A 16275-nucleotide genomic window follows, 5' to 3' on the forward strand; every position below is an offset into this window, starting at 1 on the left:
AAAAAAAAAAAAGAAGAAGAAAAAGAAAAGAAACCTGGATTCAATTCTCTCAAGATGCTAGAGCAAGTGAGGGAACTCACTGGCTCCACAGAGCAGGTAGAAAAAAGGAGATGTAAGTGGAGAATTCAAAAGATAAGAAAGAAAGAAAACCATTTATTTCTTTTCCTCTTAGAAGGCCAAAGCACAGATGCGCCTTCATTCCATAGCTCATCTGTCCCAAGAAGAGACACTTCAGAGCTGTGACAGGTGCATGTGTGGCATGAGCAAAGGACCCAGAAAAACTAAGATGGAAATACAATGAGTGCTGCAGACAATGGTGGCCTGAGTGGATGGGCCGATGGCAGGCAGAGGAACTGAGACAAATCACCATGACTCCTTCCCCAGCCTCCTCCCAGCCTCGGGGTGCAGGAGGAATCGCCCTGTGCCTGCCTCACTTTCTCGCCCTCCTAAGACTGACCACGACCTCCTGTGTGCTGGCCCCTTGTTCTTGCTGTCTCAAATCCACTGCATGGCTGGCCAAAGCAGAGAGCACAGAGCCCTGCAGGGAGCCTGGGTGGTTACCCAAGTCTAACCATGACTTCATCATGCAAAACTCTCTCTGCACAAACACAAGCTCAGGACCTAAGAGACACCAAAGCACACAACAGAGAACCCAAGCAGACCTTCAGGGCTGCTTCAGTGTGAGACAGGCTCCTTCAGTATCCACTCACGGGACATCAGAGGGGTTACCTCATGTCCACTGAGGGATATGACGGACCTTTTATCAAACTTCTCTGAATAGCCTTAGACTTTTTCCAAGGGTGAAGAAGAAGGGCTGGCCATTATGGTACCAACATTCTTTTTCTGGACTGGCTCCTGCAGACCCTTGCTTCCGGTCTCCCTCTCTGACCCTTTAGTGAGCCAAGGACATCATGGCCAGAGACACAGGAAACACTAGCACCTTGGTCCATCTGTGACTATGCCTTTCTGGTGGTGTCTCTACACCAGGTCTTTATCAAGCCCTCTCTGGATACAGTGACAGGATCATAGAGTCCTCACACTCCTCTTTCAAAGACTCCAGAAGGGGAGGGGAATGCCACGTGAGGCCCTTCAAAGTGCCTATTTGTTCTGCTTGCAGGGTTCCTGAACTCAACTTGAAAATAATAAATGATGAAAAAGAATAAGCTGTGTGCAAATCTCAAGACAATCAAGCCACAAGACTTTCTTGGGAAGGCTGTCATGCAGTGTAAGAGGACACGTGGTCCTGTTGTACAGTCCCTTACTGCATAGTCTGACCTGCATCATCACACCACCCCAACCCTGCCCCATCCCAGGGTTAGAAGGCTTTGGGTAGTGCAGAACCACAATTGAGTCTAAATACGAGCAAAACAAACAGCTAGAATCCAAGAGCAAACAAGCTAGAATGATAGACAGACAGACAGCTGTGGGGGTGGCAATGCCCTGGGCTGACTGGCCCAGTTCTGTAGTCTATCTCAGATTTAGAAGAGTCAAGAATCAGTGGACAGGAAAAGATCTGAACCAACAACAATGGCAGTGCATCCCAGCCTTTGCCTGGGAGGACTGACTTGATTGGCTGGCCCATGAGGGTGCACTGCATTTGCCATCGCTTTGTGAGTCACATCCCCCTGACTGAACCTTCAAGGCTCGGCTCAAAGCATCACCTTCAAGGAACTTCTTGGGCACAGCCTTTCATGACGCCTTTTCTCCTTGCTGTTGTGTGACTCATACTGTCTGCAGCTTCTAATTTAAAAAAAAAAAAAAAAAAAAAAAAATTATCATGTATACAGCGTTCCTCCTGCATGTATGCCTGCAGGCCAGAAGAGGGCACCAAATCTCACTATAGATGGTTAGGAGCTACCAGGTGGTTGCTGGGAATTGAACTCAGGACCTGTGGAAGAGCAGCCAGTGCTCTTAACCACTGAGCCATCTCTCCAGCCCCAGCTTCTAATTTAATAATGGCCACAGTCAATGTTTCTAAAACCACCTTTGCATGTTAAAATTTCCTATCCGGGGCTGGTGAGATGGCTCAGTGGGTAAGAGCACCCGACTGCTCTTCCGAAGGTCCAGAGTTCAAATCCCAGCAACCACATGGTGGCTCACAACCATCCGCAACAAGATCTGGCACCCTCTTCTGGAATGTCTGAAGACAGCTACAGTGTACTTACATATAATAAATAAATAAATCTTTAAAAAAAAAATTTCCTATCCATTTTCAACTGTACTTCCTGGGGCATCAGGACTTCATAAAAAAAAGCACAGGCCAAATGGACCTGGAGCAAGATACTCTATCAGGGCCTTGAGGGTTAGGAGTCCTTAACCTCATGAAGGCTTCCTTTCCTCCTTAACCATGCCATGGAGCAAGGTCATGGTCGTGTGTAGCAACTCCCGACACAAGAGCCCCACCCTGTCCTCCAGCCCACTACCCAGGCTGCTGTGGAGCAGGTGGCAGCCCAAAGCCACGAGAGTAAGAAGATGTGCCCAGCAGTAGGCACCTGGAGGAGCAAGGCCAGGAAGTGTCCCAACCTTCAAACCACAGCGTATTTCCTCAGTCTTATTTTTCCTAACATGTCAGACCAGTGGCAAATGTATAGAAACCAGAGCTGCTCTGAGCTTGATCTTGCCATAACAGTCTCTCCCCTGTTAGTTTTACCTCCATGGATAGGCTGCTGTGAGAGAGGTGAACAAACCCTCTAAGACTCCCATGTCCTTTGTGTCCCCTGGGTGGGAGCCTTCTTACACACTCACTGCAACTGAAATAAAATACACTAGTCCCAAGCACACTACTTCATTATCGTGATTCTCAGCACCCTATTTACTAATTTTACGTAGCACGAATATTTGTAGAACACTGCATGGCTTTTGACAAGATTCCCTTTTATTTTTAGTAAAATTTTCCTAACAATAAGCAACCCTCTATGGCATTTTAATAACTGCTTAGCCTCTAATTACACACATAAGCCACAATTTGCCTACTGACACACTGACAACATTCTTACTACACACACACACACACAGAGAGGCATGATCCAAAGCGAGCATCCTTCTTTCTCTACACATGATCATTTACGCTATATAAAATCTCTGAGACGCATGCACTGATCAGCCAAGAGCATCATTACAGCTCACGGCGAACATTTTACCTGACCACCAGCAGGCATGGGTGTTTCCAATTTTACGACTTGCAAATACCTTCTCTCTCTCTCTCTTCCTCCCTCCCTCCGTCCCTCTCTCGCTCTCTCTCTTTTCATTTAAGTCAGGATTTTACTTTTATAGGCCAGGTTGACCTTGAACTTGTGACCCTGACCCACACACACACATGCTGATTACAGGTATGCACCACTGTGTGCAGATATAGTAACACTCTAACTCACACTTGTATGGTTGATTTTGGTGACAGTGATTTGGAGAAAACTTCTGGTCCTTGCAATCGTCCTGCTACTAACATCAGAAGAAAAGCACTTATGTTTTTATCTTGGCCAAAGTGAAGACACAGGCAAACTTCTTTAGCTCTATGTGCTAACGATTTACCAAGTACAGACAGCATGGCCAGACTCCAGAGCTTGGCTCAATACCTCTGCATGCAGTTGCAAACATGTCCTTCTTTAATGGCTGTAAATTAGGATCTAGCCCAGTGTCCAAGGAACTCACCCTGCTGCATGCTTGCTAAGTGAACGAAAGGGCATGGTTTTTACACGTATGGCTTTTTGAACATATAAGGAAAACAACTACAATTAACAGGGATGGAATGGCCCTTGAATTAAAGTTCTGGGGCAGAAACCCCCACCTGCCAGAAACAATGCCTCTTCCTGTTTTCCGAGCTGAGCTGGCTTTTCCAAACAGCTAAAGGAAAGGCATTTTCAGTGGGCTTCTTGCATGATGCTAACATTTATTTCACAAGGTGCATCCAAGGAAGCCAACGTCTCTAGAGCATGTTGACACCATGCTCGGCAGCACCTCCACTACAAAACCATGGTAATCCACTGCCATTACAAACTGGATCAATAGTTAATAAGTTGTTGCCCCTCTCTGATCCCAGAAACAACTTAAAAATTAAACAGTACACGTAGCTAGGAGGGAGTTGGGCCACTGTTGCAGTTCATTAGGGTGAAAGCTACAAAGGACATCCTACCATCCCCAGCCCATTGTCCTATCCTTATCTAAATTTCACTGTGCCTCTATTGTTACTGCTTTTTACAGGAAAAACTCTCACAAGTCTCAGAATTTCAAAAGTCGGTGTTATAAAAGTGCTAAAAATAGCACAGGAGAAGTTATAAAAGGGCAGAATCCAAGAGTAGCACGTAAAAATAATGACTTAATTCCGTATCCTTGCAAATCCCCTTAGAGCTTTGCTTTGTATTATTTATGTACAACTGCCTTTTATTGGAAGACTAAGAGAGCATGGAATACAGTAAGCATCTGCCCTTCAGAGAACTTTACAGTGAGGCTAGCTAACACAGTTATGTTAGGTACAATCTTACAGAATGGGAAAGCTAGTGTTTGTGGCTTTTCCTATAGATTTAAATAATGCCATTGGGGCATGAGGAGACAACACAAGCAAACTACGGAGCTGAAAGGGTTTCAACCATTTTTAGATGTCAGCTGGCCAAAGACCATAAAGGAGAGATGTATGTATGAGGTCACACCACTAAAGCGGTGGAACCAGTGGGTTTTTTTGGCTTAAGTTCTTCCTATCATATCAAGAAGATTTTTTGATACTGTACCTTGGTCAAGTGCTATAATGGTTGGTTGGGTTGTCACCTTGAGTGGATTAAGAAGTGTCTGTTACTTATAAAACACACTTGTGTGTCTATGGGAGCGATTCTGGAGAAGACAGACATGTGAGAGAGTGATGGGGAGTGGACCTCACCCTCGAGGTGGGCTGTAGAGTCCTTCAAGGGCAGCCAGGATTAAAATGTCCAGTGAAAGAGCTGAGACTCCATGTTACCAGCTTGCCTTCTTTGTGAACAAGTGGGTCTATGACTGTTGCTGCTCTCCCTATAGGCATCTGACCCCAGTATGTATGGCCTATCAAGAGGGACCCAGTACCAGTGACTTTAGGAATGAGTACTTGTGAGTTTTCAGTGCTAACTGGGCACTGCTGGGATCTCTGGTTCCCAGAGAACCTTGCCTTTCTAACATACAGACAACCATTGTTGGGATGTCCAGGTACCATTGTGTAAGCCAATCCAGAGAACTCCATTTTATAAGCGGTATATCTATTTGCACATTCCTTTGGTCCTGTTCCTTTAGAGCACTTGCCTAATACAGATGTAGGATGTTTTGTCTTACAGAAACCTTACTGTTACCACTTCATGACCCTCTGGATTCCTCACACTATAACCTATAGCCCTGTCTTGTTTTATCTTTTCTTTCGAAGCCCACTAGGACTTCAAGAAGCATGATGAACACACCACAACATAGGTCCATATGGCGAGCATCCCAATGATGCAAGGACACAGGCAACTCTGTCACCAACTGTCAGGCATGACCTGCTGCAGTTCACTCCCTCTTGTCACCTAGAACACCTTGGCAGGCTCTGAAACAGGCTGCACAGACTGGGGACCAATCCATCCACCTGAAGGCTAAAAGGCTAAAAGGAGGGCCTGGAGAGACAGCTCAGCAGTTAGGAGCACTTACTACTCCTTCAGAGAACTGGATTTGGTTGCCAGCATCCACACAGTAGTTCAGAATAGCCTATAACTCTAATGCTAGAGGATCAGATGCCTCCTTCTGGCGTCTTTGCACATACACATAAGCTAAAAATAAACTTATACATGTACTGGAGATGCAGTATTAATGTCTTCCCCTGCAATCTATTCATGGGACTGCCCTGGCCCTGCGTTATGCCCCCATTTGGCTTTTTATAAAATGACAGAGCGCTCTCCAGCCCTACGTGCTGCAGCGTCTATCATTGGACGGTGATTATTAGCATGAAGCTCCGGAGAGGTAGAGCTGAACTCAGTTTGCTACACTGTGCTTAAGTCCTTTTTGACTCTGCACACACAAACCAGTCTGTCTGAGTGGGTAGAAGAATGAGATTTAGAGTGAGCGGGTGCATGTTTTGGTGGGGAAAAAAAAATGCCTTGATAGCCATGAGCAACTGGAGGGACCAGGGAGACAGAGGCCAGGGAGACAGACAAAGCAGGGAGTCTGGGAGTCATGGGCCATGCTGCCTGCTTCCCAGTAGATAAAATACTCAAGGCACTGGTTCTACTCTGGATTTGTATCCTGTTAAGACCAGAGTTAGCAGCATCACTGAAACACGGGCTGAAATACTGTCCTGCCCATAGGGTTCCTACTGCTGCTTGATACTGCTCTGGGGACAGTTCTGAAACATGATGGAGTGATGATGCCTTCTGGGTATAATCCTGGAAGACTGGTCCAAATGCCAGCTTCTGCCTGCACAGTAGTGTGGCCCACATGCAGTAATGAAACCACCATCTGCAGCTAGCTTTGTCAGCCTGGCATCCTGGCAGACCTGAGCTCATCTTTTCCAATTGCTGGTCTCCAACTCTGTACAACCCCAGGGGCAGCTGCCACATGTGTGGTTACCACAAACCTGTATTTCTATAGTGACAGATTTCTGTCAGACGATAGCATGCGTTTTCAGGAAAGGATGGTGAGAGTGCCATGCGGAGTAATGTCAAGGCTGCCCCTTCCCAGGGCACTTGAAAGCACGGCGACAGAAGTATGTTTAAACTGCCTGTGCTCATAGTAGCCAAAATTTACCACTCTATCCAGGGTCCCCCAACCTTGTATAATTGCTCTCAGGATGACAAACTTTTAAAAAGCAAAATTGCCAATAAATGTGAGATCCCAAAAGTAACAAAAGTCCTTGTTCCCATAGTAGTAACCTCTGGACCTTCTGTTATGAGCCTAGGAAAGTCTGAAGCACATAAGCACCTCCCCCAGGCTCAATAAGAAACTACCGGAAAGCTGTGTCAAGTCCTGGGCCCACAAACAGCCTTACTAATTGTACTGGCTGGGTTTGTGTGTCAACTTGACACAAGCTGGAGTTATCACAGAGAAAAGAGCTTCAGTTGGGAAAGTGCCTCCATGAGATCCAGCTGTAAGGCATTTTCTCAATTAGTGATCAAGGAGGGAGGACACCCTTGTGCATGGTGCCATCCCTGGGCTGGTAGTCTTGGGTTTTCTAAGAAAGCAGGCCAGTAAGTAACATCCCTCCATGGCCTCTGCATCAGTTCCTGCTTCCTGACCTGCTTGAGTTCCAGTCCTGACTTCCTTGGTGATGAACAGCAGTGTGGAAGTGTAAGCTGAATAAACCCTTTCCTCCCCAACTTGCTTCTTGGTCATGATGCTTGTGCAGGAATAGAAACCCTGACTAAGACACTAATGGTAGATATCATTAGCAAAAAAGGGGAGACTTAAGCCAGAAGCCAAAACATTATTAAAGGTAAGGCCCAGACACATGACCCAAATCTGGAACACTTTACAAAGTCTAGTGGAGATCTAGACCACCAGTGAAGATAAGAAATGAGTTCCCATCTGTGTTCTGTGTAAATGGGTCACACCGAAGAACTCCCCAAAATGCCAACCACTTCTGTTCACATTTCCTGTTTGTTTTCTTTTTTTAAAAATCAGGTTTATTGAGGCTCCCATTACATTACAAGAGACAGAAGTTACAGCACCCTCCAAATTTCCTGATGCCCCTTATCCCTAGCTCATGTCAATCAAATGACTTCATAATTTTCTATATTTAAATACAGGTTTCTACACCAGAATTCCCCTCAAATATTTATCATATTTCTCTGATTTTAAGACATACAAACACCAAGGCCAGATTTGATCACACTTAGATTAGGATATATGTTATCACCAAAAACATTTGAGATTATATTTGATAGCACTTTTCTCTTTTGAGATATGTAGCTGTATAGCTTATAATATATGACACTTTCTTTTTAAAAAAATCAATGATATACAGCTTAATCCTTCTCTCATGACAGTTACTTCATATTTACTAAGGCTAAGTGTTCCAGGACCAGAGACATCGGAGAGTGGGGGAGGAGTCCTGCAGAAGTCACCACACTGTCATGCAGTCGTGTTTACAAGTAGAGGGCTTTCTACTCATTGGGACCACACAGAACTCCCTCTTGTTGGCCACATTTCTTCTTTCAGGAAAATCTCCCCCAGACCAAATGCTATACAGACACAGGAAGCAAGGATGGAAGAGCTGCCGCCAATCACTCATTCCTATGAATCATTCCTGTGCTATCAATCCTTATATAGGAATAATCCAATGATTTCTTCCACGCTGTGGTAAAGAAGCCTCATTTAAGACTCACTGCTGTTTAACAGCTACAAGGCTCTTGTGATGGTATCAAGAGAGAAGTCTCTAGAAAGAAGGATTCAATCTATGGAGAACAGACATCCCAAATCCTCCACAGGCACACTTCATGCACCTCACATTTTTCCTCTAAGAAACTTTTCAAACATTTTAGAGGGAAGAGGGAAGGGCAGGGGATTGAACTCGGGGCCTTGTGCATGTCAGGCGAACACTCTACCACTGAGCTACACGCCCAGCCCTTCCCTTGATACAGTGTTAAGGTGGAACATAAAGTAGAGGAAATGGTAGTGTTCTTACCTGACTCCTCAAAGTGCTCCTCACTGGATAGAGTTCTAGACAAGATAAGTATTAATGCTTCTTTAAATTGGTCAAAATGTACCTAAAAAGCAATAAAAAAATACATTTAAAATCATGTTCCACAGACCTAAGAAGGCAAGCCCATCTGCAGGGCGTGTGCACTGTTCATTTCCACCCTTGAGAAATCATCACCCACGTTTGTTCTCCTCCTTCATCTCTCCAAAGCTCTGAAGGAAAAACAGGCTGTTCCTTGCTCACACAGGGCACACTGGTGTTTATACAAATACAAGTATCTATTCAGCTTTCTAGGAGAAAAGCTAGCTGGCAAACCCCCCGTAAACTCACGAGCTACACTGTGAACTCTCAACCCCCTTTACCTTTTAAACAAGATCAAAAGAGGAAGACATTAGGTTGGACTTTAGTAAACAACCCGTGGATGCTTTAATCTCTCAGGACCATCTAGAAGGGAGTCAGCTCTTTCAAGGAAAACTTTAATATGGTTTTGCCTGGAGCAAGCATATAATATTTATCTCCCAGGTCACTGTGAGTATAGAAAAAATCAGCGGCAAACACAGAGAATGCAAGAAGCCTGAGCAGCACATCCATTGGCTCATAAAACATAATTGCCTTGACTGGCTCGGGCGATCCAGGCTGACGTTCAGAAACCTTCATCGGAGGCCCTTACAAGGGTAAAAGTTGTTCTTCTACACCTTTCTGTGACCTCAGCCTGGGACAGCAGGGAGAAATAGCATTTCTAGTCAACAGAATTCTAGTTTGATTGTGTGGCACTTATTTTCCTGGACAGAGGTTTCAATTATAAATGATAAATTAAAAAAAAAAAAAACACTTCCAAATTAAAATAGGAAAATTGACAAAGCATAGTAGTCACCCTATTATTGGAAAAAATGTCCTATCTGCACAAATCAAACAAAGCAGAGGTGTCCTTCTTGATTGAGACTTATGTTGTCGTAAGACGGAAGAATGAGCCAGGCTTAGTGGTTACAGCCTGAAATTCCAACTCCCAAAGAGCTAAGGCAATGGAGTCACAAATTTGCAGCTTGCCAGAGTAACAGAGTAAGTTCTAGGCCAGCCCATCAAAATCAAATAAATAAAAAACTAAACCTGGGCTTGTGATGTAGCCTAGTGGTAGCACACTGTCCTACCATGTTCAAGGCCTTAGGATCAATTTCCTAATACAAAACAAACAAAACCACAACACATACACACCAAGCTAGGCATGGCTTTAATTACAGCACTTCAGAGGCAGAGGCAGGTGGATCCCTTGAGTTTAAGGCCAGCCTAGTCTACAGAGCAAGTTCTAGCATAGTGAGCGAGAGCCACACAGAAACCCTGTCTTGGGGGGGGAAAAAAACCTCAAAGCAAACAAAACTGTATTTAGTTAAACTCCCCCCAAATTATATTCCTTTTAGAGATTTTAAAGTTTTTAATTTACTTATATTTATGTATATGTGAATGTGTGTGTGTGTCTGCTTGTTTGTATGTGCATGCAAGTGCCCATCCTGGCCAGAAGAGGGCACTGGGTGTCCTGGAACTGGACTTACAGGTGGTTAGACACTATGTGGGATGGGTGCTGGGAACCAGACCCAGATCCTCTAACAGAGCACTGACGGCTCTTAATCATTGAGCCATCACTTCAGTCCCCATAGTCCTTTTAGATCATGTGGACTTCACTTAATTTTCTAATTGCTGTTAAAGACTATAACTTGATGTATATGTATGTGTATGTATATGTTGAGAAGAGCTAGTGTTTACCCTCTTGGCAAATTTTATGAAAGATAACCACTTTTGAAATCAACAAGCTAGAAAAAAAAAAAACTTGAACAGAAGTCTGTCCAGGAAGGTAGAGCATCTGCTAAAGCAACAGGACGGTCCATGAAATAGTTAAACAATTGCAGGAACATAAGCTGTGCTAATTAGAAGTTTGTGCCTGACAAACCACCTTAAAAACCTCAGGAAGGCCGGGCGCAGGGGCGCACACCTTTCATCCCAGCACTTGAGAGGCAGAGGCAGGCGGATTTCTGAGTTCGAGGCCAGCCTGGTCTACAGAGTGAGTTCCAGGACAGCCAGGGCTACAGAGAGAAACCCTGTCTCCAAAAACCAAACCAACCAACCAAACAAACAAAAAACTCAGGAAGAAGAAAGTACACGGTCCTGACTTCAGAGATAGGCTCAGGTAGGCATGGTGCCACCAGGTAAACTGGAGTTCACATGGCTGAGGCCACTTACCCCACCAGCCAGTTCACAGCACCACACATCTGGGAGCTCAGCCCAGCTGACAGGTGTCTCTTAAGTTCAAAAACCATTCCTCCTCCTCAGGGCAAATAGCAGAGCGGCTGAGAAGACACACCCAGGCTCTGAAGGCCACTCTGCTACTCAGCTCCCAATGTGACCTGGCTGGCTTGTCTAACTGCCCCAAGCTTTTGTCTGCTGATCTGCAACAACTGGGGCTGTCTAGCAGATATCCTGTATGCTTCATTTGATGGATATGGATTGAGCATCAGCTATGTGCCCGACACTAAGCCCAGGTGACACAGCAGAGATGGGAGTGACACAAGTCATGGTCTTCATGGAACCCAAACTTATAGATGTATGGCAGGCACTGTGCTAAGAGCACTGCATACCTTAAGATTCCATAACACCCTTCCCTAAGCAGCGCTCTAGGGAAGTAAAATGGAAGTTATGTAAAATATCTAGAACACTCTAGGACTTATTAGGCACTCACAAGTGGTCGTTAATATTAACATGTATAATCCTGGGTTGACTAGTCCCAACACAGAGAAATGGGGCTGCATTTTTGAAGCATGGCAGTGACCATGGGAGAGACACAGTCAAGTTCCAATAGGGTAGGGTATCAGTTGGGGGAGCCTGGGGCCAGTCTACTGTGGAGTTGCTCAGAATCAGAGAAAGTGAGGTCTGCTATACATGAAGCCCCCTAACTCTGAGCTTCCCTGACTTGAGTTATTCCAGAGGGCCCTGAGTGAAGCCTCTCTCCCTCTTCCTGCAGTGATAAGCTAGATGAGGGGTGGGGGAGGCTCATCTGAAAGGAAGGCATTCCTCCTGAGAAATTCAAGCTCTTTAGACTTGACTCTGCAGGTCTCTCTGTAGGGTTTCTAAAGGTCTATGTTTTGATAGTCATAGATGAGAGTCTTTCTGTGAACTGGGCGTGGTGGTGTCTGCCTGTAATCACAACACTTGGGAGGTGAGGGAGGTAGAGAGGGGAGGATTGAGAGTTTAAGGTCAGCCTCAAACAACACAGTAAGATCCAGGTCAGCCAGAGTTATATGAGACTCTGCCTTTAAGAGGAAGAGAGGAGGGGGAAAAAAGCCTTCAGTGTTGAGTTTGGTCTTGACTAATTCAGTTCAGTATATAGAAGTCACCCTGGGGTCTGTTAACCTCCCCTGACACAAGGTACAGGCATCTATAACCTGGAATTACTTCCAATCAACATTAATGGCTTTCTATGTGGCTGAAATCTCCTTGACTAAGATGTAACAAGCAGCCTTTGGGATGGTTAGGTCTCTAATCTCAAAGCCTTGATTATCTGATTAGCTAGCATATGGCAGACAATGAGCAAACCGATGGGGGAGACCTTGTGGCCAAATACAGCTTAAGGCACTTCTGCCAGGATGCAGGATAGATGGGACCAATGCAGGAGTTCCCAACCGTTGTTACTGTTTTAGGATGTACTTATGTTATATGTATGTTTCACCCACATGTGTGCTTGGTGCCTTTGGAAGTCAGGAGAGAGCGATGGGTCCCATGCAACTGGGGTTATGGATGGTTTGTGAGCCACCATGCCTGCTAGGAACTGAACCCAGGTTCTCTGCGAGAACACAAGTGTTCTTAACTACTAAGACATCTCTCCAATATCACCACCACCGCCACCATGCATGCGTGTGTGTGTGTGCACACACACACACACACACACTCTTATAGCTGTTAAGACAGCATCACACTACCTGGTCTCCAGCTTACAAAGACCTTGCCCTCTAGAGCACTGGGATTAAAAGTTCCCCACCCTGTCTGGCTTCATTACTTTAACACCAAGGTCATCCTGCTGCGATCTACACACTATAGCCCAGACACAGCAAACAAAAGACAGAAACCCATACAGTAAGGACAAAAGGTAACTTCACACACAAATAATAGATGATTCTTTTATTTAAAAAAATGTTTTTAAATAATTCTATGTAACCTATTTTTAAAAGATGAAATATATGGACTCACAACTAATAGGCGGGGCATTGTTTAGTTTGGGGCATAGATGTAGACGCTGCTAAATGAAGCCTGTCATATCCCTTTTCTACTATATTGAAAAAGCTAATAGGGTAAAATGACTATGTAAGTCTAATTATGCATAATACTCTTTGATCAAATAAAACTTAAACTGATTTTTTTGGACTGTCTAATGGTTAATCTCTTCTTCCCCTTGTGTGTCAGTACATGAGGTAAAGGATTTAGTTATTGGAAACGTTATTCATGTATGTCTCAGATAACCCAAGTTTAAGTGAAATACTCTTGAAGGTTTTCTCATAGACTGTCTTTGAACTTTACAATACCCATTCTGAGAGGCCACCTTTAAGTTTCCAAGATAAAGGTTGTTGAGGGGTTCCTTGAGGGGTTACCTGGGGAACCAGGCCCTCTGATGTAACTCTACAGAATCAGCTATTCTGCCAGACTCAGGCCCACTTCACTCATGAGAGCCCCACCGAGCCAAGAGAAGCCTTAGGCTTCATGGTGAACTGCCAGGTACCCCCTATGCAGCAGATGTAAGGCCACAGCAGGCAGAGAACTCGAACTCAAGACACCTGACCCCTGCTCTCAAGGAGTTTATCAGATCCACTCTAGGGAGCAGGAGGATGGAATGTGGAAGGGAGGGAAGTGTATTAGCAGCGAGAAGATAGAATCTGGTGACTACCTGGAAAGAGACAAAGAAAGCTGGCAGAGGCCCCTGATCAGTCAGCATGTCCTACTTGGCCAGTGGGAAGGAAAATAGGGCCTGGCTCATGATCTTGCCTTCTCAAAGAAGGCAGAGTTAAAGGCTTCCATACAGAGTGGGGAAACAGTCTCATTTTAGCACATAAAGCATCTATGATTGTTAACTCAGAGGTTCTTCATGGCTCTAATGTCACATATCCAAGCTGGCCCCTTCCTTCCAACAAACTTCAGACAGCCCTTGGCAGCTGGGCTAAACAATTAGCACAGCTTCAGGCCCGTTTCTATCTTTATTTCCTTCATGCAAGGGCATGCAAACCTGGGGCCCCAGGACTTCAACAGCAGTAAATGCCACATCTTTGATTCAAGGAGACCGTTCTCTAAGGGAGGTAGGTGATTGTGGGTCCCCCCCCCAATCAATGCTCATGAATACTGATGTGGTAAAAAGCCCCTCAGGGTTCAACCCAGACCCAAAATGCTGATAAATGGCCCCTATTGTCAGGAATCACATTAAGAGCAAGCTCACCGTGTTCAGTACCTAAGAAGATTTAGCACCTCTTTTCCCTCCAAGGGAGCGTTATACTATTGTAGTATGTCAAATTTTAGATATATACAAATATGCAAGGCAAGTCAGTCTTACAAGGTAATGAGCTTCCAGGTTGTGGGGCCCTGGCTGGTGCTTCCCCATTTAAATAAGAATTGCTGTTGCTCATTTAATAAGCATCTCTCTATCTATGCCTCAAAGGGCAGTTTGCAGCAATGCAGAAATTACATGCCTGACTAAAAACACACATGACATTTAAACTAAATTAATAGGAAGGCTAGTCAAATCCCAGTCTCAGTCGGTCTCTGTCTCTCTCTCTCTCTCTGTCTCTCTCTCTCTGTCTCTCTCTCTCTCTCTCTCTCTCTCTCTGTCATGTGTCACCGCCTCTTGACAGATCTTACCTCATCACTATTCCTTGCCACTTTCTGTAAGGATGCTATTTTAGGGAAACAACTTGCCCTTCTGGAAGAAGAGAAGAGTGTAAAGCGCTACCCAAGACCTGGGTGCTAGCTCAGCACAACGGCGGTGATGTGAGTAGAATCAAGACTCTAACACTGCACAGCCACCTTGTACAGTCACAGACATCAAATGCATATCATTTCCACAATGCACAGGTAATATTCAAACAGACCCAAACTTCGAGCATTCAAACCAGTGTGTAACAAGACAAAGCCCTACGGAGCTGACATTAAACTTAGTTGGTTTGCATCTGCTAACCCAAAAGAAAATCAGTGGCAGAAACTTCAGGACATTGTTAACTGAGGTGGGTATAGAAAATGGTCTCTGCAAGCGAGGAGAAATTTCATAGGCTAGCAAACAGGCTGTGTTTTGCCACAAAAGACCAGGCTGTGAAATGTCTTAATCTAAATATAAAAGGCACACAGTCCATGCATTTTATTTACAAGCTGAAAGTCTAGACTGAGCAAGTTTGGAGCTATTCTAACTCATGCCCCAGCCATAGGTCCCTTGTCACTTGCTGTATCTCCTGGTCACAGTGCTCATGGTCCATTCTCCTCTCATGGTGGTTCCCTCCTCCCTCCCTGTCCTTTCTTCTCTCTCTTCTCTGTACCTGCATCCCCCAGCTAGGTAACTGAAAACCTGCCTACATCCTACTGCCCAAGCACAGACTTTACCCTTTCACTGGCCAATTGACTTGGGGAGTTACATGGCATCACTTGATATGCATGGGGATCTCTTCCTTGAAGGGAAAACCAGATCATGGGGGTCAGCATTTGAATACAAGCAGCATCAGAACAACCACCTACAATAGGGAAGTCATTATTTATCAAAGAGCCATTCGTGTAGAGGGGGAATACTCAGCCAGGCCCTTCTCTCTGGCTCTCTTGAAGGTCTTTGGTGTCCACCCTCACAGTCAGCACCCATCAAGCCTCTTAACGAAGCCCAATAGCTTCCCATTCTGCAGATGAAGAAAGCAAGGCTTGGAGTCTTTGAGATGATATAGTTGAAAAGTGACAGGAGTCAGTATTTGAATTGAGGTCTGACATTAGGAACTGTACTATGATAGTACATTGTCCCTATGTACTTGTGGCAGTGGTAGCGGTGGGGACTGTGATGTTTATAGGGAATGGGAAGGAATGAGATTCACTTTTGCATAGTTAGTGTAGAAGACACTGTGCACACATGCACTTAAATGCAAGGGCTGGGGACTCTAGCATCCCATGCTGGCCCTGCCTCAAATGAGTCATCTGACCTTGAACGAGCTTTACTGGGTACCAGGATTCTTTGTCACACAGATGAGCCCTGATGAAGAATACCTGTGATGGACACTGAAGGACATGAAACACCCTGGGCAGACACGAAGCCACCCATAAAAAGTATCAGAAAATATTGACAAATTTTACTGAGCCTTCCTGACTACATTGTCTCTGGCTGAGAAATCAGGCATTGTTTAAATAATTCAGTCAGATGAGAATGGCCATCCACAACTTGCCCTACTTGCTTTTCCAGAGTCCGGGGTCACCCCTTTACCTCCTCTTCCTGTCACACTAAATACTCTGAGCCTTAAGGAGTCACAGGCTTAGAAATGTGAGTTTATGTTGTAGTAAGTTTGACATGAAATCCTCAATAGAATAGAAGCACCCTGATCAGGTGGGACACAGGCATGGTGGAGTTTGAAGCAACCCCAAAGGAGAATCTTGTAGAGCAGAAG

The 16275-nt window shown here is 44.9% G+C and overlaps 1 protein-coding gene across 6 annotated transcripts in view; it reads right to left on the reverse strand.

Moving 5' to 3' along the window:
- Nin (ninein) overlaps positions 1-16275 on the reverse strand; it is a 100899-nt gene that overhangs the window by 70671 nt on the left and 13953 nt on the right. For all 6 annotated transcript variants that reach the window (XM_029484598.1, XM_029484595.1, XM_029484596.1 and 3 more), the window contains one exon: positions 8606-8687. In XM_029484598.1, the coding sequence (XP_029340458.1) occupies positions 8606-8687 (82 nt within the window). The remainder of the gene's footprint in view (positions 1-8605; positions 8688-16275) is intronic.

The sequence above is a fragment of the Mus caroli genome, chromosome 12 (genome assembly GCF_900094665.2).
Source record: "Mus caroli chromosome 12, CAROLI_EIJ_v1.1, whole genome shotgun sequence".
NCBI classification, from domain to species: Eukaryota; Metazoa; Chordata; class Mammalia; order Rodentia; family Muridae; genus Mus; species Mus caroli.